The sequence below is a fragment of the Anser anser genome (assembly GCF_964211835.1).
Source record: "Anser anser genome assembly, chromosome: 1".
Lineage (NCBI taxonomy): Eukaryota > Metazoa > Chordata > Aves > Anseriformes > Anatidae > Anser > Anser anser.
The window spans coordinates 65,839,751-65,867,608 of record NC_139720.1 but is presented as its reverse complement, the minus strand read 5'-3'; the positions used below and the strand labels follow the sequence as shown (position 1 = coordinate 65,867,608).

Genomic DNA, 27,858 nt, shown 5'->3' with positions numbered 1-27,858 from the left:
CCAATGAATTGAATGCCAGGCATAACACCACAAGACAGCCATCTTCTACTACTCCCTAAAAAGTGAATCTTTCGCCCAGCCTGCTGCTCTAAGCACCACAGGCAAGCCTTCCTCCTGGAGTTCCCAGTCTATTTATACACAGCCCGTTGTCCACGGATAACCTTAAAAAGCCCTCCTTACAGGGTCACTGAAACACAGCGGACTTCCAGAGATCACTGTCCAACATCCTGCGCGGAGGCAGGATCAAGTATACTTGGATCATTCCTAACAAAGTTTATCTCACCTGTTCCTAAAACTCTGCTGTCGAGGCACAGCCTGCAGCCCCCTACCTAACCACTTCCAGTTTCCTTCTAATAATTCTTCTCCAGGCCCATCTTAAGTCTTTCATTTTTCCTGCAGATTAAGCTCTATTTATTTATTTTTAAATGCTTTCCACAATTGACAACAGAAAAGACTTTACCACTCTTTCTGTTTAGAGAAGCCTCTTACAGTCTTGCACACTACTCCCTTCCCTTCTCAGCTGTCTGCTGATGCACTTCAAATGCAACATGCTTCACCTCTGTGCTGGGTCTGCCTTGCAAAGAGCCTAATTATTGTGTTACGTTACACAGGTAGATCTTTAGATATATGATAAACATGTCTGGAAACTATTACAGTCTTTCCAAATCCAGAATCCCAACAATGTAAAGTGACTTCCTCACAGGGGTGTTGCAAAGATTTCATATATTACTGTATTATTATATAAAGATGTTATAAAGACACAATTTGTCATTGCAAATTGTTAAAGATTCCTACTACATGTTGGTAACTCAGTATTCCCCCTCCATCCCAGCATTCCTACTACCTTCTCTTACAGATTCCTGCAAGCCTTGCTCCTTTATCTTTCTTTTCAGTGATCTCTCATACCGCTCCCCACTAATCTAACTGCGGTGGTCTCCACAGGAATCACCAGAGACAGTATTTCTGTCCCCTGCCCAGGGGCTGCTAGTGGTTACGAGATGATGTGCTCAGTTCAGTAAAAACTGAAGATAACCAGCATGTCACATACAGCTGTTTAAAGTTGAAGGAACTTATTTTCCTAGGGTAGCTCTATAACACAAATGAAAAGAGAAGACTGATGGGCCATGATGACTAAAACCACTGGAGTTGTACACAGCACCAAAACTGTCTTACCACGAGCATTACAGACTTTGAGCTTTACAGGCTCTTGCCAGTTCTCTTACCATTATAGGATGTCCTGCAGTCCTAAAGAAGGGGGCAAAAAATTCCTTTCCAGCTCTCAGCAGAGAGGATGTGCTGACTGTCACCATGCTCTAAGGAGGTACAGCACACAGACTGGTACCTGTTTGCTGCTTGTGCTATCACCACTATTGTCAAGACACAATTGCATCTCCCGTCTCATCGCTAGTGCAGCAGAACAGAGGTACTGGGCTACCATACAGTACAGTACATACCATACAGAAGTGTTGTTGCTTACCCAGGAACTTACAACTGCACGTCTTGAACTGTGTATTGCCCTCACATGTAGCTATGGAATGCACTAGGCATCAGCAGCAGTGGAGTGAGGTAAGTGAAGGGGCTTATGGCTTGAATTTTTCAAAGTCTAAGTGTTCAGAGATGCTAGAGTGCCACAGGAGCTCCTGGTGACTTGCACCTCTGAGGAAAAATAAGACTGTAGATTCTGCTCCAAGCTCACTGCCTGACTGCAGGGAAGTCTTGCCACCTGGCTGCACCTCAGCTGCTTCGTGCATAGATTGAGAGTACCACCATGTATCTATGAGAACTGTAAAGTTCAAAAAAAGAAAAAAAAATTACTTCAGATCTCTGCAAGGAAGCCATCAGAGACAACTCAAATATAATCACCGGTATCCCCGTGCCCAGGACACAACTTCAGAAAGTTGTCAGAACCTCCCAACAGCCCTGGAGGAGGTCCTGGGGCATGTTCATTTCTGTTCCCCTTCCACACCATTTCCCTGAAGAATGGTCCTTGTAGAAATAAGTATTTCAAAACACAGTTTGAGTGCTGTAACTGCAGACAAATTGTGTCAGACGGGGCTTCTGTGTTGAAAGAACTGTCTATATATTCAGCTGCGTATTGTTACAAACATTTGAAGAAGCTGCTTTACCCAAAAAGGAAGGACAAGTTCTTATTATTATGAAAGCTGGGGGGCTTCCAGTGTTGCTAGTATGCCAGCAAGTGATCTGGAGCCAGAATAGATAATCACGGTAGAAATGATAGGAAAATCTCCAGGCATCTGAGGACCACCTACGCAACATCTGCACATGTCTCACAAACCAGGTGTTGCTCCCTGGAGCACATAATTTGGGCATGCATTCAGTGTGCCACTCCTACCACCTCCTGCCTCAGACGGGATGTCGCTCCCACCAGAACAATGTCACGCACTGCCTACAGCTACGTGCAAACCGAGGGGTGCTAACCCCAGCTCAGAGAAATCTGTCATTTACACAAGAATATGTTGTGTCAGTATAAAACTAGCCCACAGCTGGGAATCAGCAGGAACATATTTGAGGTATAACACTCACAGAGGAGGAACAGAAAGCTGCGTTGCCCACAACTGCCCAAAAGCAACCGTGGCAGTTTAAGTCAAAGACCTAAAGGAAGGCACGCAGCAGTGAGGGATCAGCCTCCACAAGAGACACAGATTTGTACTCCAGAAAACAGGCTGCAAAATACTAAATGCAAGCAGGAATTTATCCCAGCGGCAAGCTTCACACTGCGTACAGACATGCTTTCTTTGCAAAGGCAAATGCATCATCTCCATGCATCCAGCATCCACTGCAGCCCTGTGGATCCCACCATGCGTGGGATCCCACCATGCTTCAAGGATGGGAGAATTTCTCTCCACCATGCACCAGCTGTTCTCAGGAGCCAAGGCTGAAATCCAGGCAATAGTTCCCCACTCTTGTTAAAAACAAAACAAGAAAAAACAAAACCCAATTCCTACTCGGGAGCCTGCTTCCACCACAGAATGAAAAAAAAAAAAAAAGTGCTTACTTTTCTTCAGGAAGAGATTACATTTCTTGTATCAGATTGAAGGTGGTTGTGAAATGGGGTTCAGCACATGGATGTAGTTCTACAGGATTTTGTTTTAATAAATAAGCATAATTCTGGGGGAAACCTCTGTCAATACAGACCCTATGGAAAATATTGCTCCTGTAGACAGGAGAGAACAGTGCTGTTTGTGTATTCAGGCACTGTATACGTGAAGATATTTTAGAGGCCTCTATACTTAGCCATTGTGGTTTTCATCTTTCCCAGGCCAGAGGTAGCTGTGTAAGCATATAGTCAGCATTGGCTAAACAAGTACTTTTAAAACCATACTATTATTACCAAGTTAGTTAGAGAAGGCTTTTTTTTTTTTTTTTTAAGTGATTTCATCTTGAATTACAGATCTTACCAAAAAAAAAGGGGAGGGGGGATGACACCAACACCCTTCTAGCCCTTAAAACGAGCTGTGCTTTTTTTCAGCATCTCTTTCCGTTTAACTGCAGCCAGACCACTTCAGGTCACGAGCTCATCTGATCTCACCAGGACGGCAGTGCTGGGTCTCGCCGATACTCCCAGGAAAACCCAGGGTCCCTCAGGAAGCGATGCGGGTGACTTAGTCAGTGTAACTCTTTCCTCTGAGTCAACACTGCCCCAGTGTTTCAGCATAATGCCAGAGGGCGCTGACCTGCTCGGCGTGTTGTCTTTCAGAGGAAATAAATGGGTGCCTGACCACACTTGCGGTTATTAAAGACAACACGTCGCTTTACACAAACATTGGCATTTGGCTACGTGACCGCTCCTATGTGCATAATTGCATTTCTGCCTCCCTCCACTTTCTGTCCCAAATTGTTTCAATGGCTGCTGTGTTTCACCCAGACCCAAAGGCACTTCAGCGGTTGGAGAAGCAGTTCCAACAGAGCACAGAACTAAGAACCTGAAATTTTATTGCAGACCCCACCTTTGGTTGGCCACATAACCTTGAACACATCCCTTCTACCTTGCCCTTCTACCTTGGTTTCCCCACTTATAAAACAGGCATCGTGAGAAGAATCTCTTCTGTAAAGTGTTTTGAGAGCTACTGATGGAAAACTCCATGTAAGAGACATTAAGGATGAGTTATGCAAGATGGTACTGTTAATTAGGTACGTTTATTAAATATTCTGGGATTTTTTCCAGTAGAAAAGGCGTTAGGGAAAATAAGAGATTTCTAAAGACAGCAGTGAAGTTTTCTGCATTTGATATAATTGTGACCTATGATCTTTGTATAATGCAAGAGTGTGCTGGATTACAGACCAGACTGGTATTACACCCTTTGATGTACAGGACTTCAGGGATGCCTGCACTACGAGGCAAGTAAGTACTCTAAAGGTGCTGAGCATTAGCAGCATTTTTGTCCACAGGCAACTCAGCTGCCTATAATTACCTGAAGAAAAATTCTTCCTCTTCTTCCCTGATCCCAGTGCCCCCATCACATACTACATTTGCTCTGTGGACTAAATTTCAGAGCCACGTGACATTTACAACACACAGTCCTAAAAGCACATGAAAAATACACCTGGTTTGGGGATTTGGCACAAACTCAGCCCAGGTTCACTGAAAGGTTTGTGACCCTTCTGAGCACAGCTGGGACCAAGTTACAGTTTTGCATAATACCTTGTGGCTTGAACGGCAAGATCTGATCAAACTTGGAAGCTTTGACTGAGATGCACTTGGAGAGTTTGAGTTCAGTTCAGGCATAAACTTGGTTTAAAAACTCAGGGGCTGCAGACTGCACTGAATGGAGATCAGATGGAGTATCTGCAGTCACCTGCATTTCAAAAATGGTCGGCCTGACGCTGGAGGTGGGGACTCCATAGCAGACCTGACCTCTACCAACAGCGAGACAGCCACGAGCACGCCAGTAGCCTAGTTCAAACCAGGATTCACTTCCTAATTCAGTCCTCCATCATTCCCACTACCCATGCGTTGATCTGCAACTTGGAGCAGCCTTCGAGCTGGCAAACTGGATTCCCTTCAGATCAAACCGAACTGGCAAACATGCTCAAGGAGGACACATCACACACCTCCTCCATACCCACAGGACCAGAACGGAGCCAGACCAAAACAGGAGCCCCTCACTTCACTGTGCTGCTGTGCAGTTGCCAGGTCTTTGGCACCAACCATTTCACTCTGCAGCCCTGCTCCCACTGGCCCACTCCACCTGCTAGCCTGGATGCACCCACCCAAAACTGGGGCTCAGATGCAGGAGAACCAGTGTGCAGAGGTACCCGATTGCTCAGGCTGTTTATCAGCACCCTCTGCTGGATATTACAAAGCTTTCTTCCCTCCAGGCCAGCCATGCCAGCAGGCTACTTGGGCTAAACCAGCAAAAGGTTGGGGCGTGGAAGCATGAGCCTACCCCGAGTGTCCCCCTGTACACAGTGCCCCGTGCAGCAGCACTGCGGGGACTACTCTGCACCGGTATATCTGCAGCAGTATAAGTCACTGTGCATCAGACACAGAGCCCAAAGACATAACAAAAAGGTAAACCCGGGGAGAGCCTTTGCTACATGATTAAGTTGCTTACAGCTCGTTTCAGTCTGAATGAAACAGCTTGCTGACAAAAGGTGCTGATGGAACACCTGAAATGCATCATCCCCCAAGAGGAGGGGAACGCATAGGTTCTGCTGTCATCAAGTTTTCTGCTGCGCCTCAGATCTGCAGAGGTCACCTATCCCCTGCAGCACTGGGATGGATGACGGGCAAAGAGGTAGCGGAGCCAAGTGAGTTGGTGGTTTGACATGGTGGATAATTATCATCTCAAATCTATGGTCTGCGAAAAACAACATCCTCATGTGCTGCATATCAGCCTTCAGGTGATTAGAAACTCGTGGTCACCTCTGATTCCAGCCACATTTATAGTGACCGTTTGATGCAGAGATGCTCGGGAATGCAAGACTCTGAACTAGCGTCCACTGTCAGACAAAGGAAGGTTCGACACACGATGGAGCCAGTTAAACCAACTACAGCTGGAAGACTGTCCAGGAACAGGAGGCCTGATACCTTCTGAAACAGCTAGAGTAAAATTCATAAACTGTAAGAGTCTTATCCATATAAATGTCTAATCCTTTCCGAATTCTACTAAATTCTTGCTCTCAATTATTTATGTGCTGCAAGAAAAAAGTAAGTTTCACCTATGTCAGATGTTTTGTTTCAATTGAAAACCTTGTACTATGTAAAAGTACACACAGGAATGCCTGGTTTACTTCTCTGTACTTCTAAGTTTATATACGTCTGTCACGTTGCTTTTTATTACCCTTCACTCTAACTACAGATGCATAATCTTTTCAGTCTCTCCACAGCTCTAAGCATTTTCGTCACCTTTTTCTGCTAAATATTTGTAGCAGAGTGACCGGAAACGAACATATGATATTTTATTTTAAAACCAAAGGCCAGGCTAGCAGAGAATCACACGTCTTGCACCCACAGAGAGCCAGCACATCCCCATGCTCAGCAGCCTTCTAGTCGCCTAGAGCCAGGGGAGCGATGGAGGAAGCAACGCCTATTACATCAGACCCTTTCACGCTGCAAAATTCACGACTTCTGGAGAGGTTCTGTACTCCAGCGCCATGCCAGCCAATGTCAGCTGTGGTAATGCAAACGAAAAGGCATTAAACCCTGTTCCCCACTAGAGAACAAAGTCTCCCACTCATTCCTTCAAAAAATTTAAAGGTACTCATTTCTGAGGGACTTGTGGGGTGGGCAGATATGTTCACGGCGGTTCTCCAAAGATAGCTCAGAAATAACCTGGGAGGATCCCAGATGAAGGCTGGGTGTCTTCTTACATCTGTCTGGTTTGGGAGATGGAGTGTAAACAGTGGCACATTAGCTTAGATTAATTACAGACTGCCGGTATTTTCCTTTCATGTAGTGAACTCTGGGAACATAACACCGCTGATAATTAAATAGCGCCTTCCATCAAAAGGCTCCAAACCACCCAGCAAACCAGTCAAGCCGTTAAGGTAGGACTGCTGGAGCAGGACACACGAACACAGAACACCAGTTCAGGAAACAAACAAAAAAAATTGACTGAAGCTACAGAAGGAATTATTATATGTTTTGCATTACGTGCACCACAGCAAGACCTGGGCAGGATTAGCAGGAGTGCCAGGAGACCTTCATTGGTTGCACACAAAGTTTTATATCCCCTAAATAAGACTTTCTCCCATGACACAACACCCGTTTTTTTTTTCCATTTTCCTGGAACACCGGTTCAGTACTGATGAGGGAAATATAAAATATCTCCTGCTCTGCCTTCTGCAGCTATAGGGTTTCTTTGCAGCTTTAGTAAACAGAATATGAGCAAAGCCCTGTTTTAGTTAAAGAGATGACAGCCCTCAGGTAAGTATGGGTGAGAAAATACAGAACAGGAGGTAGGTGACAACTGAGAAGAGCTCATAGCAGTGGGGTTAACCATCTGTCTTATCTCATTCCCTCCTTCCCCACAAAAGCACTGCCTGTTGGTTATATGGGACTTCACAATGGGGTCACCACCACAGCCTGCCAGCATGGTGTAGGTACGGGGAGAGGGATGACCAAACCTGCACCCTTCCCATGTGCCACATCCCAGGTGGGTTACCACCTCCCCTCTCCCTGTTCTTTTCCTCCTCTGTCCCTGCTCTTTCCAGCCCAAGACTGCTTTTCCTTCCTTCACCCCCCTCCTCATCCCCTGGCACTAAATGTCTGCAAACTGAGGAGAAGCTCATGCTTACTCCCACTGGCACAGCCGAATGAATTGCTGCTTTAAAGCCAGACCGCTCCCAAAAACTGCAACCCCGACTTGTCAGATGTTCTTTCAAAGGCACGGAAACACGAGAGCCACACAGAAGGCAAAGGGAGAGCCAGGCTGCCAGCATCTACCCCGCTGTTTTACATTCACACTCACAATGGGCAGTGGAACTGGCGGATAGGAGCAGATGTGAGTTTCTCCTGCCCACCACATCCTCTGGCACACTGGGACCCTGCAGTTTGGGAACTCAAAATCTCCAGACTGGCTGCCCTTTGCAGGATGTTTCTTGCCCCTGTGGCAGCACTGACGTACCAAAGCACCAACCAAAACCCTTCAGTGCTCCAAGAGCCACCCTCAGTCTCTCCTGCTGGAGCATCAGCAGATTTTCTGTCAGGACACAACGCCTTGCCCTCGGAGCACGGCGTTATCTCTCAGTGTGCTCACACACCCTGCCCTCCACACAGGCATGCCAGCGGATTCAGCCGATGCTGCTGTCCACAGGCAGGATTCAGGACAAAGCCACGGCTGCCTCTTCACAAACCAGACACCGAGGCCTCGGCCTGACCACCGCTACTAGATAGCGGGTGGACACAGCCAGTTGTCCTGAAGGGTTACAAGGGTAGGGAGAAGGGCTTAAGGGGGAAAGAGGGAAGGGAGCAAGCTTCATACAGGAGCAGTGCTTATTTTTGAAGGGTTAATTACACGTTATTATGGCTTAGTTAATAACCTGAGGTGGACTAGAGAGACGCAGACACTATCCAATATGTACCTCCTCACCAAATAAACGTAACTTTCTGACACACTGCGCAGACAGGCTTACTTTCCACATAACCATTGAACAAAAAACATGAGTATTCAGCCCACACCACAGCCCGTGGTGCAGCAGGTGGAGCACACGGCCACGGGACAGCTGCTTGTGACTTCCCCCTGCCACTGCCAGGAAACCCTCTACCCCCAGCCCTGCCCTTCCCTGATACAGCAAGGCCTCAGAAGCCATGCAGATTTGAACAAAGCACAAGAAATCTGAAGAAACATAAAGCTGTCAGATATCTACCATAATATCTGCTAGGACTGTTCATTTACCTACTTCCTTCCTAGGGAACATTGGGCAGCCATAAAAGCAGGACAGACAAAGAACCCACAACAAAACCTGAAGAGAAGTATTTCTCAACTGTTCTCTCAGCACTCCTCTGTTACAGAGAGGATAAACTACACCTGGGCAGGCTTGGGTGGTAGTAGTAATCCTCTGCCCTCCCTGCTGCCCACAGCCATTAGTGCCAGGTGAAGCCCATGAAGGAAAAGAGGCACTCCATCTTAGCAGAAGTCACAGAGCCAGGGACATACCCCAGAAATCCCAGCCCTCATCCTCACAACTGAATCCTCCCAGAGAAATCAGGAAGATTTCATTGTCATTGGCATGAAATGCACATCAGGGAGATGGGGTATCCCTCGCTGCAGGTCAGGACCCCAGCATGCTCGGTGCCCTACATAGGTAGAGCTGAATGGCCTTGGGCTTCAAAGCACAGCTCACACTGTAGGAATGTCCCTAGGCCCCAGTGTGCCAGGCACTATAAAGCACAAGACAGGAGTTACTTCATCATTATCCTGCTGGAAAAATATAACTGAACAGTCTACTTATCTCCTATTTTAGTAAGACAGCCGTATACGGACACTGACTTTCCTCTCATTTATAACGGCATAGGCAAGAGAGAGAAAAATATATACGTCAGCCAGAGATTGATTGCCACGTGTTACACATGCACGCAGGAGCTCCTGGCTAGCTCTGGACAGACAGTGAGGGTTTCCACCTTCCTACTTGCCTGGGCAAGTCCCCAAGAGTCCCCAGCAGATTTGTGTCACCAATGCTACATTTGCCTTGCTGAGGGCAAATGCACCAAAGCTAGTTCAGGTGCTGGACCTGCACCTTGGTGTTTCCACACTCTGGAAGCATGGAAGAAAGACAAGCCAAAAGTCAGAACTAGAAATTGCAAATCTGAACCCTCTTTAGATGCCAAGTTGAATCTGTTCATCATGTATTTTCTTGTAGGTATGTATTTCTGACCCAACATTATCAAAAGCTCAAGACTTCACTTGTCGGTGTGCTGCCAGAGCTGGAGTCCTTCCTGATATATTTAGAGCGTTCAGCATTACACCAACTCCTCTACTCAGTAAACTATGATATTTGAGCTATGATTTTTTTGTTTGTTTTAATGTGACCTATCCAAAGAAGCTCTTGGATCTTAAATCTGGTTGCTGAACAAGAAAAATACGGTTGCTCCAATGTTATTTTGTTGCTGCAATTAGCTTGTTTTTTTATTTAGAGAGCTGGTTCTGTATCTCTTTTACAAGGACAAGCTCCTGATCGAGACTAAAATTCCGGGTGAGACAACTGACCAATGCATCTGACCCAAGGCTGAAAATAAAAGCTGGCTTCCCACCTTAGTTTCCAAGTAAACTCCACCAAATGACGCAGTGCCCCATACTGCATTTCACAGGCAGCGCGGATATATTTAGCGTGGGATGCCCCTCCCAAAGCGCAGCTTGGGGCACAACTGGCCGAGCAGAACCCAGGCAGGAAGAAAGGCAAATGAACCGCGCAAGCCATCCTCTGCACTCGGTAGCGTGACTTTTGTTTATTTGCTTTGCTAAAACAAAACAAAATAAAACAACTTTGGAAGAGGCGTTTTATTTTCAGGTCAGGCAGCAAACCCAAGAAGTGTAATTAGGCCCTGGAAATTAGCAGTTGAATTTATTTGTGCGGTTGAACGTTCTTTGTGTTTCCCACAAGAAGAAGGAACACAGGGGACAAGACCACCATCTACACTTGCTTCTCAAGCTTGCTGCAAGAGAAAAGGGAGTAAGGACCACATGGGCATCACAGAAGCAGCATGCTGGGACTCCCCTTTCATAGGTGTGAAACCAAGGACAATAAACCACTTTAACAGCGATATTTAGGTGCCTGAAGAAGCACACTGGTTGCTTTGGAACCTACAGAACTGCCTGAGGAAGATGGATTTCAGCGGTGTATAGCTGGCTAACTTGCAAGTGACTCTGCCTTTCAGCAGACACCTCCCTGGAGAGATGCTTCTGGGGGTGACCAAAGGGCTGTGGTGGTCTCTCCTTCTGTGGTCACAAAGACAGCTTAGCTCTAGGAAGCCCACTTTTGCCCTGAGGACCCCAAGAGGTGATCTCCTTGGGCAAATCAGGTAGCCACTAAAACATGTGAAGGTGGTCAGAACGATAAAAGGCAGTGGCTACTCATAAGCATCCACCAACCGCTGGGATTTGGCAACAACATGTCATATATGGTGACCCCCTCCTGCCCTATGAGCTATAGGGACAGCTCTTTGCCCTCTCACGAAGGGCTCCCAGCTGCAGTGCAGTAGCCCATGGTGTCTTCTTGACTTCTATGCTGGTAAATCTCTTGGCCTCAAACTAATCTGACACCAAATCAGACAAAATCAGACACCAAAACCTTAGCTGTAAAGGACTTTCTTTTCAAATCAGGACAATAATCTATTATTACATATTAGAAATTAAACAAGAAATTAGGCCAAAACTTCACTCCCAGTTTGCGTAGACAGGAGAACCCAGTCAAGACCCTTACCCTGCAGCTTTCCCTAACATGGGTGGTTTTTCTGTAAGCCTTTGAGAACCTTTTTTTGTTTAAAGAGGGACTTTCAGTTCAGGGTTGGACTAAGCAGAGAGTGATTCATTAGGGAGACCTCAGTGCAAAACGCAAAGTCATTTATCTTATTTTCTTCAGCCCCAGATGGGAGGTGGATAGGGCCAGGGAACATTCATGGCCATGAAAAGTCTTAAATGTCTGAATGACACCACAAGCATAAAGATAAAAAGATTTTTCAGAGTTGAACTGCTTCATCCTCTCCTGTGACAACTTAAGAGGTTGAGTAGAGTAGCTGTCTCCTAGATTTCCCAGTCTTTCTTTCCTTTCCCTTAAACAGTGCTCTGTTGGGGGCTCCTTTCCATGGCCTTCCTTCAGTCAACAATGGCTGAACATAGCTTTTTGCTCCTAGGACAAGTTATCTCTGCCCCAGGCCAGCCTGCAAAGAAAGAAGACTTATTTAAAGAGGTGCAGAGAGGAACTGGGATGTGATCTTAATCACTGACCCTTGGGTATCCTAGAGCAAAGGACCACAATATGCTGAGACATGAATACCTCTCCTCTGGCAGGGAAAGTTGGGCACTCGCACTATACATGACAACGATCCAAGAGTTAACCAGGTTTAGAAATCCTTCCACATCGGTGTCCTGTTTCAAAGTCGTGCAACCGAAGAGAGGAACAGTAGTTTGAAACACACAACTTGAGGAAACTTCTTTTTCTTCCCAGATTTTTAAGAAGCAGTACAAGTTTTTTTTCTCTAATTTGAGATAAACACTTGTTTATGAGAACTCTTGCAAGTAATTTTTTCCCATAGATTGTTTGTGTGCACACTGCTGAAACTTTCTGATAACTGAATACACCAGAAAAACAGACGTGGATTCCTATCCCAGAATGGATGAGTGCCATTCCTAGACTCAAATTTCAGATGCAAACATTGCAATTTAAGATATCAACAGTTAGGTCCCTTCAGTAACGTTTGCTTTAGCATGTTAACGTGGTTTCTATGAGAATTTCCGTTATTAAATTCCTCCGTTAAAATATTCTCAAAGGGCACAGAAGAGTCTTCAAACACAATCAAACACCCCTGTAAATACTGGCCAAGATCACAAGAAAAGTTTAAAATGTTCACCTAGCTCATCATTGTTCCAGTGATGTAATGTTTGTAGCAGGCCCGCCAAGGCAATACACAGGGGAAGCTGCTGTGAGAACCGCTCTTTTCTCCTTCAGGAATACATCTCCTGCTCGTTTAGACTAATTGATTTCACACACAGTTGTTTATGTGTGTGGCCTCCCCTGATTTTCTGAGCTCTCTTTGCTCCAAACAAAACAGCTTAGGGATGTAGATGGAGCCAATTGCATTTTGGAAGAGTGGAGATAACACCTCAAAGCCAAACAGAAAAAAAAAAACAAACCAAAAAAACAACATTTCTTGGTTCTGAGGCTCTCTCTGGATTATGCTTTGAGGCAACTTTACAAAAGCATGCTTCTGAGGAACACCATAAAACTGCTTCAGAGACACAGCGCGCAGAGCCCGGCAGGAAAATGTTCCCCATAGTGGTGGGAAGGGGAAAAAGTAACTTCTGAGCAGAAAGATATATGGCAGCTTGCAAGATTGCAAACAATAGACAACCAAGAAGCTGTCTCAAATTTTAAAACATCCTGATTTCATAGAGCTCGTAGCTGCACTGAGAGAGCATCAGAGTCCTACTTTGTGCATGGATTGTGTATCAGGAAACTGCACTGATCTACCAAACACTGGTTAGAAAGGAAAATTTATCTTGGGCAAGAAATCTGGATATTAATTTGAAAGCACAAAACGGAGCTAGGAAGATTAACTGCCCTCAGACTCTCCAGATCAGCCATGTGGACGCACTGCAGATTCAATCTGCAGTGAATTACAAGTCATCACACACAAAGTATTGAAGTAGCCAGCCAGCAAAACCAGTGGAAATACACTTTTGTGGATCTGGTCAGAGAATGGAATCTCTGTTCCCCAAGAAGGCCTGGGATTTCAACATTTGCCTTCATCCCAAAAAGAGATGAAAGGTCAAAATATTATAATATTTCATGCCATGAACAATTCCAAATGCTTTTGAATTGAAAATGCGGCGGAAAAAAACAACATGTTATTGATAGAAACAAAACATTCAACATGAAATGTTGATCCAAAACAAGAGATTTCAGTGTGTTGACCTGAAATTTAAACTCTTGTTTCAGGTTTCAACTTAAATATCATTTTAAGTCTGAATGTCAATTGGAAACAGAAATCATTAAGTTTTGAAACATCACTATGGAAAAATATGTTTTTCTTCTGGAAATTTTATTTTATACCTAAGCATGTTTTCTAATGAAAGCTTCTTTACTTTGCCTGCTCCGTATTTGTGTTGCTGCCTGAGGACTGGGCATTTGCTCCATGCATATGGAGGTCCCAGCGGGCATATTCACTCTGGGGACACACCAGGAACAAGAGGTACCTCACAGAAGCTCAGGAAATGGCACACCTTCACCCAGACTTGTTTAGGAACATTATGCTCCAAAATATTACAGAGCAATTGCAGATTTTGATTTCAAGGAAAAGGTCCATGGTGTTGGATGGGCACTGGACAAACAGAAACCCACTTCTACACACAGATGATGGGTGGGGTCTGAGGATACTCCTAGATGCCCTACAGAACTCCACTTCTTATTCAGCATACTGGATTACAGACCACTTTCCAATGGTCCGCACTGTGAAACTTTGGAAAGGAAAAGGCAAATGGGACTCCAGAAATTACCTCTAATCATTTGTTATTTATTTAATATTAATTCTTTGTATACAAACACAAGGAAAAGCTCTAAAAATCCAGAACATTTCTGATGTGTTCATTCTGTCTGAAGACATCTCTAAGCATACATACAACCAACAGTGATTTCTGCCCCATGCAGAAATAACCAACCATTGTTTTCTGTGGAAGTCAGGACAATAAGAGAAAGCAGTGTATCACCAACACAGGGTTGTGAAGTTTGACCAGAAAGGCACCCACACCACTAATGTCTGCTGCTTCTGACAAATGGGATGATGGGCATGAACACCAAGTCTGTACTGCGTAAAAGCCACACAGAGCGTCAATTCACAGCAACCAGTCACAGACACAGGATTTCAAATTACATGGGATCAAGACAGTCTGGAAGTGCAGCTAGAATGATGCAGAGGTGTATTGAGAGAAAGCACTACTAAGGAAAGAGTGAGAGGATCAAGTGATGAATTTAACACTGTTGGCAGTAAAAGCCAAAGGCTCCTGCCCACTTGGGCAGAGGAGCTGACAGGATAAGCAAGGCTCAGTTAGCAGGAGATCGACAGTGCTCAGCAGGGCAGCAGCATCTGCCTGAGACCAAACAGGGAATGGTGACTGCCTGAGACCAAACATGTGAAGGTGACTCTGTGGCTTTCAACATCAGACCAGCATCTGTTACGTTGATGGACCTTCTGGATGACAGTTCGTGACTTGGGAACGGGCAATGGTTCTGAGCTCTTGCAATCCCACAGGAATATATCCTCCTCCTGGGACTTCTCCGTCCCTGGCCCAACTCCAGCATGCCCTGACGGCAGGCATAAAAATGTCCTCTTGCACACAGGCCCATTGGATAACCCGAACAGGGGTTGGGGCCCACTGAAGATCACCACCTTTTACCAGGTGGGAGAATGAGTTACTAGACCAGCTGGGAAATAAGAGGATCATCTTCCATGTTACATCATGGAGGTGCAGGAGCTTGTACAGGTGCCAGGCAAAGCTGTTTATCCCTCCATCCTGTGATGGTGAGCGGCACCTTCAATTTGTCCATCTCAGGAAGGATTGCATGAACCACAAGGTTCACCAGCCCAGATCTCAAGAAGGTTTACCGAAAGTGGCAAGGAACTGACAGAGCCTTATCTCTAACATATTTAAAATAGATTTCCTACTTTGACCTTGTCCATAAGCCAAAGTTAGGCTTAACTAACAAGCTAACTTTGTCTAAACATACATAACCACCTTTCTTATTGCTCATAGCTGCGTTTTATGCTCGACTTGAAGCGTCACCTAGCATTTATACTATGGCCTGGTCCAGACTATCAAGTTTACCCCATAAAACTTCATTAGGTCATGAAGGAAGAAGAAAAAAAAAGTCCCATGCCTCTGTACACCCCAGTTAACACCATTATTCTGACAGAGATCCCAGCAAGGCCACAGCAGGAGGTGTTGTTTCTCCCATGTCACCAGTGCTGGTGCTGCTCTGCCATGAACGGGACCTAACAAAAGCAGTCAAATTCACACAGAGGCTGATCGGAGTCTATTGTTCCATCTAGGCAGGTCTGACCTAAAATGGTGCCATTTTCTTAGAAAATACAGAAGTTTTACATGTCTTGTAGTAAAAAAAAAAAAAAAAAAAAGTGGCTATTATGTGCAGCGGGTTATTATGATGTTGGAGTACAACTGTAGTTATGCAGAAACGCAGACTCGTAGATCATCTCAGCGTGCTGTGGAGAAGACAGCCAGCTCTCGAGTCTTTCAGGATTGCGCAGACTCCCTGGAAAGCACCAGAGATGCTGAAAGAGCCCGAGCAGCTCCAGTAAAAACTGCACATAAACAGCGCTGCACTCACCGAGCTCACCCAGCTGAAAACTTTCTTGCCATTAATAAAGAATTATTAGAAGTTCATTTTGTCCTTTGGCAAAACTCCCAAAAAGCTTGTTAAGAATGGGTGGAAATGGGGAATAGTTAGAAAAACAGAGGAGAAGTCATGACAGGCAATTGGTCATAATTCACGCAAGCACTAACGCGGCGCTACCTGCGTGGCGGGCAGCAAAGTCTCCGCAGGTGGAACAACAGCTGCAGTCACACACAGGGCTGCAGATGTCAGGGAGAAACCTGGTCTGTACACACCCTGCGCTTGAACAAGAAGCAACGGTTCAAATGTGGTTCAAACCCTGAAGCCTCCACTACAGCAAGCAGGGTGATGGGGCTACCCCATGAATATCGCCTCGATGCACGACAGTAGGATTCCAGCTAGTTTTTTAGCATCCAAAGATGGGCAGAATCAACGGTGGTGACGGTCACAGGATACTCAAACCCTCCCAATTGTGACACAGAAATGATAATGGCAACTTATTTTCTAAACAAAACTCTGGCATTCTGCCAGCTCTGATATTTACAATAATTATAGCAAATCTGGACCACAGAATATAATCAGGAAATTTCTATACTGCTCAATCTGTAAAAAGCAAAACAAAACCAAACCACCTTAACACCTTCATTTTCTTTCGCACAGTATCATTTTTTTCTGACTACAGCCAACTCTGGAGTACTTAGGAGCACCTCAGAGACTAGTGAACCTGACAGCCACAAAACAACGTTTTCCAGAAAAGATTCTGTTAATGAAGACATATTTGGGCTCACATGTTTTTCTCGACATTCTTTGATGTGTACCAAAGCTCAGAGAGGTTTTAACAACTAAGCGAGGGATATTCTCAGTTTATTTGCTTTCAAACTGACTTGCAAATAATAGAGGTGCTACAATGCTTTGGGACTCAGTGAAACAATGATGCTGAAACAGCCAAGAAACTGAACAGAGAACAATTGGAAGATAAATTTAGGGAGACCACTGAAATACCAGTATTGGTATGACTTTTGTTAACCCTCTGCCCTTAATGACTAAAATAAACCCCAAACACATGCTCCACCCAACCACATCCAATTGAGACCATCCACAGTCTCCACATCCAATTGAGATGGGAGAAGATTTAGAGAAAGCACATTATATTTTCCCCAAATCCTTCAAACAAATTAAAACTTACACTGTATATATATTTTAATATTATAATATATATATATAAATATACATATATATATATATACACACACACACAAAGATACAATGCTGGTCTCCTTTTCTTTCCCAAAGAGAAAAACTATCAAACCCTTCGTATGACCTACTGAAAGCCAAAGATTACACCCAGAACTCTTTTTTCAAGTCTGTACACAACTGTGCCACAAGTTCTCTGGCCATGAACTGCTGCTCTCTCTGGGATGATTTACCCCATCTGTGTATCCCTGCTAGTCACCTAAAGAGTTATCTTATCTAATTTTGTTTTTCTTAATGCCACTCCAGAACCTGAGACAAAGCTTTGCAGAACTGACTCGCCACTTTGAGCAATCAATCCCTGACTCCTTAAGCATGCCCAAGCATCAGAAACAGCTGAGCCTCGGAAGAAAAATCGGGACCTTTGACAGCGTTTCAAGTCGGATACCCCAAATCACTAGTCACTGCTGGAAACCTTGGCCTTCAATACCTTTCTTCTGAATACAAGAGCATTAAACAGAAGGCCACCGGGTTAGCTCAAAGAGTGACAGAGGAGGCCAGGATTCAAACCATCTCTCTCATGTGGTAGACCACAGCATTAACTGCACGACAACCAGGCATGCCTGGAAAAGCAGAGATCAATTAGGGGTCTCTTGCAGGGTTATGCAGGACACTAATGGTCTGATCCTGCCGTTTTCATTTAGATGAATAAGGCTGCCAGGTCAGGCCATATTTACTGTACCAAGCTCTGAAACTCTACAGAAAGTTAATTCTGCCCAGCCTGACAGAAATAGGAACGCTTCCTCTCCTCGGCTTTGCCCTCTCGCCAGCTCCTTTGAAGCAGAGGTGCACATCAGTAGGTTCCCAAACAAACTGGGACCAACGCCAGCCCAGGGAAGCCCAGTTCTGTACCAAGCAAAATAAGGGAGATGCATCCACCAGGAAGGACCGACTGACCACCCGTCTCGGTCCCGACGGGGGCCAAAAGAGGCACTGTCGCTCTAGAGATGGCCACGGAGCCCTTCAGCATGCTGGGAACAACCACAGCTAGAATGAAAACGGCTGTGGGCAGCAATGGGACAAGGGGAGATTTCCCAAAGCCCACTGCAGCATCAACAGAGCATCTAGATATGACAGAGCAAGAGACCCTCCAGCCCCGAGGGCTCTGAGGTGCTTTCTGCACAGCCAGAATTAAAAATAAAACCAGGAGCAGGGAGGACTGGCTTGCCCAGGACCTCGAGAGAACCAGCGTCTGCTGGAGAGAGGGACTGAGCAGCAAACCGCCAGCCCGAGGCCGCCAGGAAATGCTGCAGCACGAGCCAGACCCACAGCTCAGCCACAAGAGAACAGGTCGGCTTAGGAGGGATGCAGCCGGCTGGGGAGTTAAATTTAGACAGGTAAACAGACCGAGGGGAAGAGGCAGGGTTCATCACAGAGCTCCTACTGCCCGTCTTTGCCCGGCCCCAGGGAGGACACCCCAATAACCCTGCCGGGGGGCTGCAACCACAGACGGGGGCTCCTCCACATGGGCTGCCTGGACGTGCAGGTGTAGGAGCACTGCTGGCATGGATGCTGTTTCCCCAGGGAAGCTGGGCAGCCGTGCTGGGAAGCGTGCACAATTGCAGCCTGAGCTGTGGAGTCACAGCCCCACAAGCTGGGTACCAACGGAGGAGAGCTGGGGCTGCGCACACAGGGAACCAGAGAACCAGAGAACACCAGAGAACACCCAAGGAGAAGCCAGGGGGCCACAGGGCTGGTGTAGTCATCCAGGTGCCAGAGCCCTGCCGAGCTACCTTTCTGAGGGAAAAAGGCATGACAGAAGAGGCTTGGCAATTGCTTGTGACACTTAATGAAAGAAGAAGGAGTTAAAGTCTTGCAAACTCAGCCAAATTTTAACTTGAGTCTTCCCGGCCCGGAGGGCTCGAGGGGATACACAGCACTGCCTTCCCTAGGCTGTCTGCAGCCTCGCTGCAAGCCATCAGGCTTCACAGCGTGTTTTACAGCGTCCAAGGACAAGTGAAGGATCCCCACAGAAGGGCAGGCTGCGCCGTACAATGGTCTCAGCTTGCAAAGTGCTTTTGCGAAGAAAGGCTGCGTAATTACAAGGGACATGGGAGCATCCCTACTTTGTGAAGCAGCTGTGCTGCAAAGCGGCAATCTGCTTTCAATGACCCTGTTGCTCTACCTCCCTCACAGCGGAGGAAGGTTTGCGTAAGCCTCGTCGATTTGCAAGCCAAGGCTTGGAAGGGGCAGCAGATCGCAAGGCCCGGTGCCGCCCGTGGCTCTGTACGTGTGTTTCATCCAGTTATCTCTGCAGCCAGCCCCACAACTCACACGCAAGTAAAACGTGTTTTCCAAAGAGACGGTCGGTCTTTATCTGAGGGTTTTAAGAGCTGGAGAAGCTAACGCTTCTTTTGGTAGTTGGTTCCAATGGCTGATCACCCCGCTGTTAAAAACGTTGCCTACTGCTAACACGAACGTATATTGCTTAAATGCCAGCAACATGCTGGTTTTGTGCAGTTCTCTTCTTGAATCGAAAGAGCTCTCCAAGTACCAGCTACCTCCCACCACTGAAAGCACCCAGGTACCGCACCGAGCCACCGCTCGGCTCTTTCTGAAATGCTTCCTAGGCCCACATTCCTTAGGTCTGCCATTAGAAAGGATTGTTTCCTGCCCAGGAACAATTCCCGTGACTCCCGTCTGCACTGCCTTCAACTTTAATGGACCTGGGTTCCTTTTTCCATCAAGCTAACACCCCTTTCTCTGTAAAAATGGAAGCAAATCATGGACTGTGCGGTCTTACATGACAACATGCCTTGGCTATCTGCATCCTGATTTTAAAAGTACTGTGCTTAAAAGTCTCTCTGAAACACTTATTGTGTGTGTGTCCAATTAGTTTTGAAATGATGAAATGCTTTTCACTTGAACTTTGATCAGCCATTAGGAAAAAGATCTTATGAATAGAAACAATTTATATTCATTTAGATGAGCAATCATGCAGTCTTCAGAAAAGACTGGATTCCCTGCACGCCTTGAAACCCAAGCCCAACAACTTCAGGACAAAAGACTCGAGATCTGAAGCAGTCCAGAAACACAGAGGCCCACTGGGCTAGAGAAAAGGACAAATAGCATTAAAGGTGACTGTGCTGATTTATTTGTTGTGTAAATTTCACAACATTTGGTTGCTCGCTAATAGCCCAAACTCCTGGAAACTTCAGTACACGAGAATTTCCATTTTTTCTTAAACAGTTATGTTTCTGGCCTTTGTAGAATAAGCCTTGAAAAGACTTTTCAAGAGAGGTATGTCCTCTTGAAAAGGGGCATACCTTACTCCCTAAAAGCAATAAATCAAGAAAACCCAACTTTTCAGACCCAGCTCTTTCAAGACTTCAATTTTTTTTCAACTGCTCTCACGAGTTCTTGCAGACTGGGAGGGAAGGGGCTGAGAAAGAAGACTTCTTGGTGCTGGGATCCCACAGCAACGATTTCAGCTTCAACATGCCCCGAACGGAGGCATGTTAGTTTTACGTACAATAGAGACAGAGGAAAGGACAAAAGGGCTGCTTAAAGCTACCAGGAGGAGAAGTGAAACATTCCCCAAGTCACCGAATGAGCTGGGGAAGGACTCATTTCCAAAAAGGAGGAATCTCTCGCCGACACTCCTGGGCACAGAAACGCGAGTGAGGGATGGAGCCTGGGAGCACAGGAAATCCATGGCTGGGCCGCGGCCAGCTCTCCTGTCCAACTCTGCCTCCTACCCTCAGCTGGCAGTTGAGCCTCATGCTTTTCCCTTCATATACTTGGCTAATTTCTTTCAAGAAGGAAAAAAAGAGTGCTCGGGCTGGCTTTGCTGCCACACGTGGTAACTTATTCCATACGGCGTACACTAGGAGTAAAAAAATTCCACCTGAACTCCTTCAGCACCCAAGCTTCACCTACAAATCCGTGTGCCCATGGATGGGACATTGGTTTAAGAGGAGTCTGTCCCTCGTGTGAAGAGGAGAATCCTCTTCTTTCTCTCTTGGGAAGAAGAGCATGTACCAAATTTTGTTCTGCTTTTAAAACACGGTGCATGCGACACAAGACAGGAGCGCACCTGTGTGTTAAAACTGCCACCACGGGAAAAAGGGCTTGCTTCAGACCGCGTGCTGGTGCACCGTGGCGAATGTGGGAAGGGAGGGCAACGCCAGGCTCAGGTGTGAGTGCTGGTGCCCCCCTGCAGACCTGAGGCCTGGGGAGAAGGATGGGGAAGACCCTCGTAACATGCACGTACCAGATGGGGTAAAGGGCGCAGAACAGGCAGACACAAAGAAGATGAGCGTAAAGGAAGGAGATACCTGAGCCCAAATAAAGAGCACAGGGAAAGAACACTTGATGTGTAGTCAGCAGAGGAGGCATTGGTGCAAAAACGCAGTCCCCACGTGCTGGTGAAGTGTGGTAAAGCACATTATGAGAAACGTGCAAACCACGAACGTGATGTGTGTGCACCAGAGTTTCTGGCTACAAAGAAAACGAAGCAAGAACACAGATGCTGGCACACGGGTGAGCAACAGCACTGCTCTGTCATGAAAAAAAAGATGAACAGGTGAGTATATGTGTGCAGAAAGCAGAGCAAGAGTGGCGATGAACACACGCTGGAGAGTGCATGCAGGAAGGCATTAAGTGGAAGGAAAAAGTTGGATAGAGAGACGGACAGGGATGCTCAACTGGTGGCAGAGGGAAAACACGAGGTAACAAAGCGTGTCACAGCACACGACAATATGTTTGGGGAAGTTCTTCTGCCGGTACCGCTAAGGGAAGTATTGCACCATAATTCCCAGAAAATAAAAAAAAAGAAAACGAGTTTCACGAAACACGATGTTTGTTATGGGTACAGCGGGGATGCTCGCGCCCCCGTACCGTGGGACCAGGCAGGCTGTCGCTGCTCGCCTGTGTCTCTGGGTGCACGAGCACCTTCTGCCGTGCCAGCACCCGTGCGGGTGCCACACAGCAGGTTTGGGGCGAGACCGACAGCACGGGCAGGGGGCTCGGGGGCTCGCAGGGCAGCTGGTGCCCACCCCGGGGAGAGAGCAGACCCTCACCCGCCAGCAAGGTCCTTCTTACCGGGGCAGCATCTGCTTTGCCAGAGCCTCTCCTCTCACGTCAGAGGACCATCTGCCTTAGCACGGCCGCGGCTGCCACGCCGAGGAGCATCCCTCACGCCACAGCAGCCTCCCTCGTGCCAGGGCGAGGCCCGGAGCTCCCCCCACCGCCGCACCAGCCCCGTCCCACCACGGGAACCCCTCCGAGCCCCCCGAGCACCTTCTCCCGACCCTCCAGGCCGAGCCGAGGGGCTCCCGGAGCCCCACCAGCGTCCCCGACCCGCTCCCCGCTCTCCCCTCGCCGCCCCCCGACGGCCCCGTCCCCTTCACGGGACGCTGCGCGGAGCCGCGGCGGGGGTCGCGGGGACCACCGCGCCGGGCCCTCCTCGGAGCCCCCCGCCGCCCCCCGCCGGCCGGGGCCGCCCCCTCCCTACCTGCATGTCCCCGGGCGGCGGCGGCAGGTGGGCACGGGGCTCGGCGCCCCCCGGACACCGCGAGGGGACGCACCTGCCCCGGGGGCCGCGGCCCCGCGCCGCGCCGAGCCCCCCGCCGGCGGCTGCGGGAGGGGAGCGGGGAAGGAAGGAAGGACGGAGGCGGAGGCGGCGGTTTCGGGATAGGGCAGGCTCCCGGTGCTGGGCTGCCGCGGCTCCGAGGGCGCCTCCCGGCCGAAGTTGGCGGCGGCGGCGAGTGCCGGGCCCGGGAGGTGCCGGCGGATCCCGGGGGCTCCGGCCGCCTCCGCTCCGCCTCCCCCCCGCCCCGCGCCCGCCCCCCGCGCCCTGCGCCCGCCCCGCCGCCGGGAGGGGGCTCGCCGGGGCCGGCCCGGGGGGCTGCTGCCGTCGGGGGGCTCCGGGGGGGGGATCGCGGAGCAATGGGGTTGCCAAAGGGCGAGGGGACGAGGGGAGGTGGCTCGCTGCTGCTGCCGCCGCTGCTTCCCCGAGGGTCGGCGCGGGTGGGGAAGGGGGCGAGGAGGAGCCCGGGTGCTGGTGGAGAGGCCGCTGGAGGCAGGAGGAGAGCGGATTTCGGGGGGGGGGTCTCCGTGGGGCTGGCTCACACCACCGGGAATCGCGGCGGGGGCTCTGCCTCCCCCTGAGCCCGTAAAACTCGGTGGGTTCACAGCCGGGTCCTGCTCCCGCTTCTCCTGGAGGAGAGGAGCGGGGAGAAGCCGCAGGGGCACGGGCAGGATGGGTGCACACTGACACTGGTGGGGGAGAGCGGTGCCCAGCCCTCGGGGCGGCCTGGGGAGCAGCACACGCGCACGGGCAGGGTTGACGTGAGCCGGGCGGCAGCTCCGCAGCCGTGCACGAAGCCACGATTTGCACTTGTTGCGTTGGGGTCCCCATCTCTGGCCCCCACGGCGTCTGCAACCCGAGGTCTGGAGCTGCGGAGCCTGGTGCAAAGTGTGAGGAGCAGCCAGCCCCCGCCTCGCTGCTCCTCCGCAGGCGTACGGAGGGACGGGTGTCGGGGCTACATCTGGGAGGCAGCTGGCCCACTGGAGCTCCTCTAATTTGGGCCAGGCTGCGACAGTCGGCGCAGCTCGAGGCGCGTACCCGTAGGTGAGCATCTCTTTGCAGCCAGCTCTGAGCATCCCTTGGTGTTCGGAGTGGAAACACTCCGTGAGCGTGTTTAGAGGAGCAGGTGAGGGTTTGACTCCAGGATGCACGGTGCAACTAATTGAAGGCTCTCAGTGTCTTAATTTACAACCTGCTATTGCAGTGTTTCCCATCACGGTAGTCATTAGTGATACTTCCCTTTAAAGTGAGCAGGGGATAGAGGAGGTACAGCTGGAGGTAAATAGCAACCTGGTGTTTGTGGTAGGAAATAAGGAACCATTGTCCCCAGCACTACGTAACCAGGAAGATAATAGTTGGTATAGCAAATACCAACTAATTAGAGGGGAAATGCCATCCCAAAATTGCAGCTGGCTGCAGGAAATTTTAGGTGCCAGCTTTTCTCCCTCCAAGGTAAAGCTGCTTTGCGATGCTTGTCTGCTGAGCTTTTAGCTTGCATGTTCAGGCTTTGCAGGGCAGGTGCAGGGTGCTCCTGTGGGAAACCAGAAAACACCAGGGTCCTCTTTTGGGCACCTGGTGGCATGAGGGGGAGCATCACAACACGGGGCTTGGTGACACACTGTCGAGTGATGTGCTTTCCTGGTTTTGACCTTACAAGGGACAGCTAGCCACAGTGGGTTAGCAGGCCTGAGGTCCTCATCGGCACCGTCTGGTACAAGGCCACGGGAATCCTGGGGCCGGCACTGCTTCACACCCAGAGATGCCTCAGGGTTACAGGTGGCAGAGGGGGAAGGCAGAGCTGCTGCAGGACCAGCGGCAGAGACGGACAGGCAGGACTGGATAGATGTGCTCCTTGAAACCTGCAGCTAGGAGCTACATGGGTTATTCAGAAAGATCTTGATTTATTGCAAGACCATGCTGATTTCAGTCCAGTCCATGAGGAGGATGGGACTTCTTGCAGTTTTACTCCATCCTCACTGTCTCCATGCCTGCTTTGGTGGGACGAGAAGAGCAGGAGGGCACGTAGGCGTGTGGCAGCCTGGTGGCGGTGCTGGGTGCCAGGAAGGGCAGGAGGGACAGCTGGGGGTGTGTGTGCCTCAAAAGCTGTGTGGCTCAAAAGCAGGCCCCTGGCTGACTATGTGAAGGGCTGGAAGAAAGGAAAGAGGTCCCCAGCCAGCAGCAATGAGGTGTGTGGCCTGTCTTGGGGGACTCAGAAAGGGGGGGGACACCTGGCATCCCTCTCTGCCAGGGCTGAGGGCAAAAATCATGGATGAATTGGTCACAGCTCCCTGTGGGGCTGGGTGAGGACAGCAGGTCACTTACTGCTTTACCTCACCTTGTCTTCTCTGCTGAAATCACTCTGCTAATTTTATTTCCAGGAGAACAGATAGTTGTCTATTTTTCATCTGTTTTTCCCCAAAAGTCTTCTTTATCCTCCACAAAAACACCAACCCTTGAATATCTAATCATAGTTTATCCTAGGAGGATAGAAGAGGAAAGAGGCACTTGTTCCTGGCCAGAGCTGATCCTCACGAGGTACCGGGGGCAATAGCTGCCGGTAGGAGGGGCCCCTGTCTAGCCTCAGTTGCTGAAGATGTCGTCCAGATGTTCTCTGCAAGATGTCCTGATATGATTAAGCCTCACTGATTTAATAATGAGCCGTGTCCACAACTGGAGCTGGTTGCGGTTTGGACTTTATGACCAGAGTCTCAGATGTGACTAATATTGGTGGGAGACGGTGTCACAGCACGCCCAGGGAAGCTCTTACATCTGAGCATTTGCGAAAAGTACCTTAACCCACGCAGCTCCCTGGACACCACAAGCGCTGCTACAGCTCCGGTCACCCTCACAACACCCTTTCTCTTCTCCTACAGCAGCGGGTGTCGTGTCTCTCACCTGGCTGACCTCCGCTGTTGGTGAGCAGGAGGAGGGCAGGGAGGTGCTGGAACAGCTTGAGATGTGGACATCCTCAGCTCGGTTGGCAGAGGAGAAGAGTGATTTAAAATGCACGTAGGTCCCTCTCTGTTAATGGCACAGCCCTGCAGAATGACTGCAATTCAGAAGCTGGAGACCTTATCACCAGAAAATAAGCAACATGGCTCCAACTTTCTTTTGATGTAGATGTAGTCTAGCATTTATGGTGCTCATAAGCCCTTATCCCTTGGGAAGTTTCTTCTGTCCCTGTTGCCTCTTCACAACCAGCTTCCCCCTAGGCAGAAGGTCCTGTGTCCTCTCTGCAGGCAGGACAGAGTGGAGACCAAGCTGATGCCCATCCTGTGGCACTTTTCAAGGAGTAGCTGCTTCTCCTTGCTACGCTTCTTTCATTGGGATGGACTGGACACTTTCTGCCCTTTAATTAACATTCGCCCCACTCTCCTGGGGTAGCATCAGTGGAAGCAGTAGGAGCAAGTCAAAGGAGGTGAATTTGTTCAGAGGAGCTGAACAAGTTTCCTGCAGTGAGATTTTTATGAGTCAAGGTGGAATTCATGGAATAGAAATCTGGAAACGGAAAAAAAATATATCTCCAGCTCCTGCCAAAGGAGGGCTTATTCCAGATGAGTTACCTGATCTGACCTGCCTCGCAGGTGTGAAAACCTTCATTGAACCACCCCATGTTCTCTACCTGCCCCTGCAAACCCCGAAGAAAACCACCACCTTATTCCCAGGCACTGCCCTCATGGGAAGCAGCCAGTTTCCCGGAGGCATAAAGCTCACGACCTGAGAATTTGTGGCAGTCCACAAAAGGAAATATAGGCTAAACTTCTGAAACATTTCCTCATGTTGACGTCTTTCAAGCTGCGGAATCGTCCCCCGGGGACACGTGGATGCTCTGGAGGCTCCTTGAGTCAGTGAGACAGGACCGGACAAGGCACGGGGGGGACACGTTGGGAACGTTACTGCCCCCGTCCCTGGGAGAGACAATGAGGGGGGAGAGAGGAAATAAATTAGATGACTTGAATCATTTCCAGCTCTAATTGCTATGATCGTGCAGTAGTTTTCCCAGCCTCAAGTATAACATTAACCATCAAAGCACGATTTCACCCACGGTCAATTAAACCAGGATTCATCTGGCCTGACATCACCAAGTAAAATCCATCCTGGACTCAGGGACACACAGCTGAGAAGAGGTGGGAGCCGAACAGGGACTCTGCAGGATGGACAGCAGCTGCTGCCTTCGGAGGTGGACGCTCAGCGTGCTCTTCCCCTCCACCAGCGCAGGGCACAAAGAGTAACGCAGCAACTGCTGCAAATTTGCCTTTCCTCACCTCGGCAGTGTGATAGTGGGGTCCCGGGGAGTCCTTGAACACACATCACGGTGCGCCCCTCAGGTGTCCACAATGTCTCTGAGTGTCCAGAGCTGCGTTTCGCAACGTCGAGCTCCACAGGCTGGAGGAGAAGTCAGGGCATCAGGGCTTTCTCCTACAGCTGCAGCCCTTCTCCTTTTGGCTCCTTTCTCTTCTTCCCCTGGTCCCTGGACGAAGGGGCGAACTGAGACGTTTATTAGGTCTTAAATACCTAGAAATCAAATAGTGAGACACCCTCTGCCAAACACAAGGATTTAAAGGATGCGGTCATAACCAGCTGGACCTGGCGGCTGCGGCGAAGGCCTGACTTGCCTGGCTCCACGTAACCCGGCAGCAAGGCTGGGGAGAGCACGCAGAGTTCATGCCTCCTCGTTTAGTGCTTTAATCATTAGACAGGCGCTCCCGACAGCGGGCTCCGTGGGCTCGGCGAGTTAAAGTGTAACTGCCCCCCTTGGCAGCCCCCGGCCAGGAGCCCCGGCTCGTGTGACCACGGGCGCCAGCTCCCCACACCGGGCCTGCCAGCTCCCACTGCCTGCTCAGGCAGGGATGTGGGGCAGGCCCCAGCTGTGGGATGGCACACGGGGGGTGGCAGGTGCCCCCAGGGCCACCGTGGGGCACCGAGCCCGTGCTGGGGGCCCGGGGCTACGTGGTTAGTGGAGGCGTGAGGCCATGGCCACGGCCATAGCCAGACAGTGAGGTAATCTGCCCCCAGCCCCCTCCTCTCGGACCAAGTCTCCCAGTCTC

At 49.0% G+C, this 27,858-nt stretch overlaps 1 protein-coding gene across 1 annotated transcript in view; it reads right to left on the bottom strand.

Annotated features, from left to right (window-relative positions):
- Positions 1-22,937, bottom strand: part of WNT5B (Wnt family member 5B) — a 70,663-nt gene extending 47,726 nt beyond the window's left edge. Inside the window, exon 1 of the mRNA XM_083822993.1 lies at positions 22,736-22,937. Coding sequence (XP_083679119.1) covers positions 22,736-22,741 — 6 coding nt within the window. The 5' untranslated portion in view covers positions 22,742-22,937. The remainder of the gene's footprint in view (positions 1-22,735) is intronic.
- Positions 22,938-27,858: the final 4,921 nt, after the last annotated feature.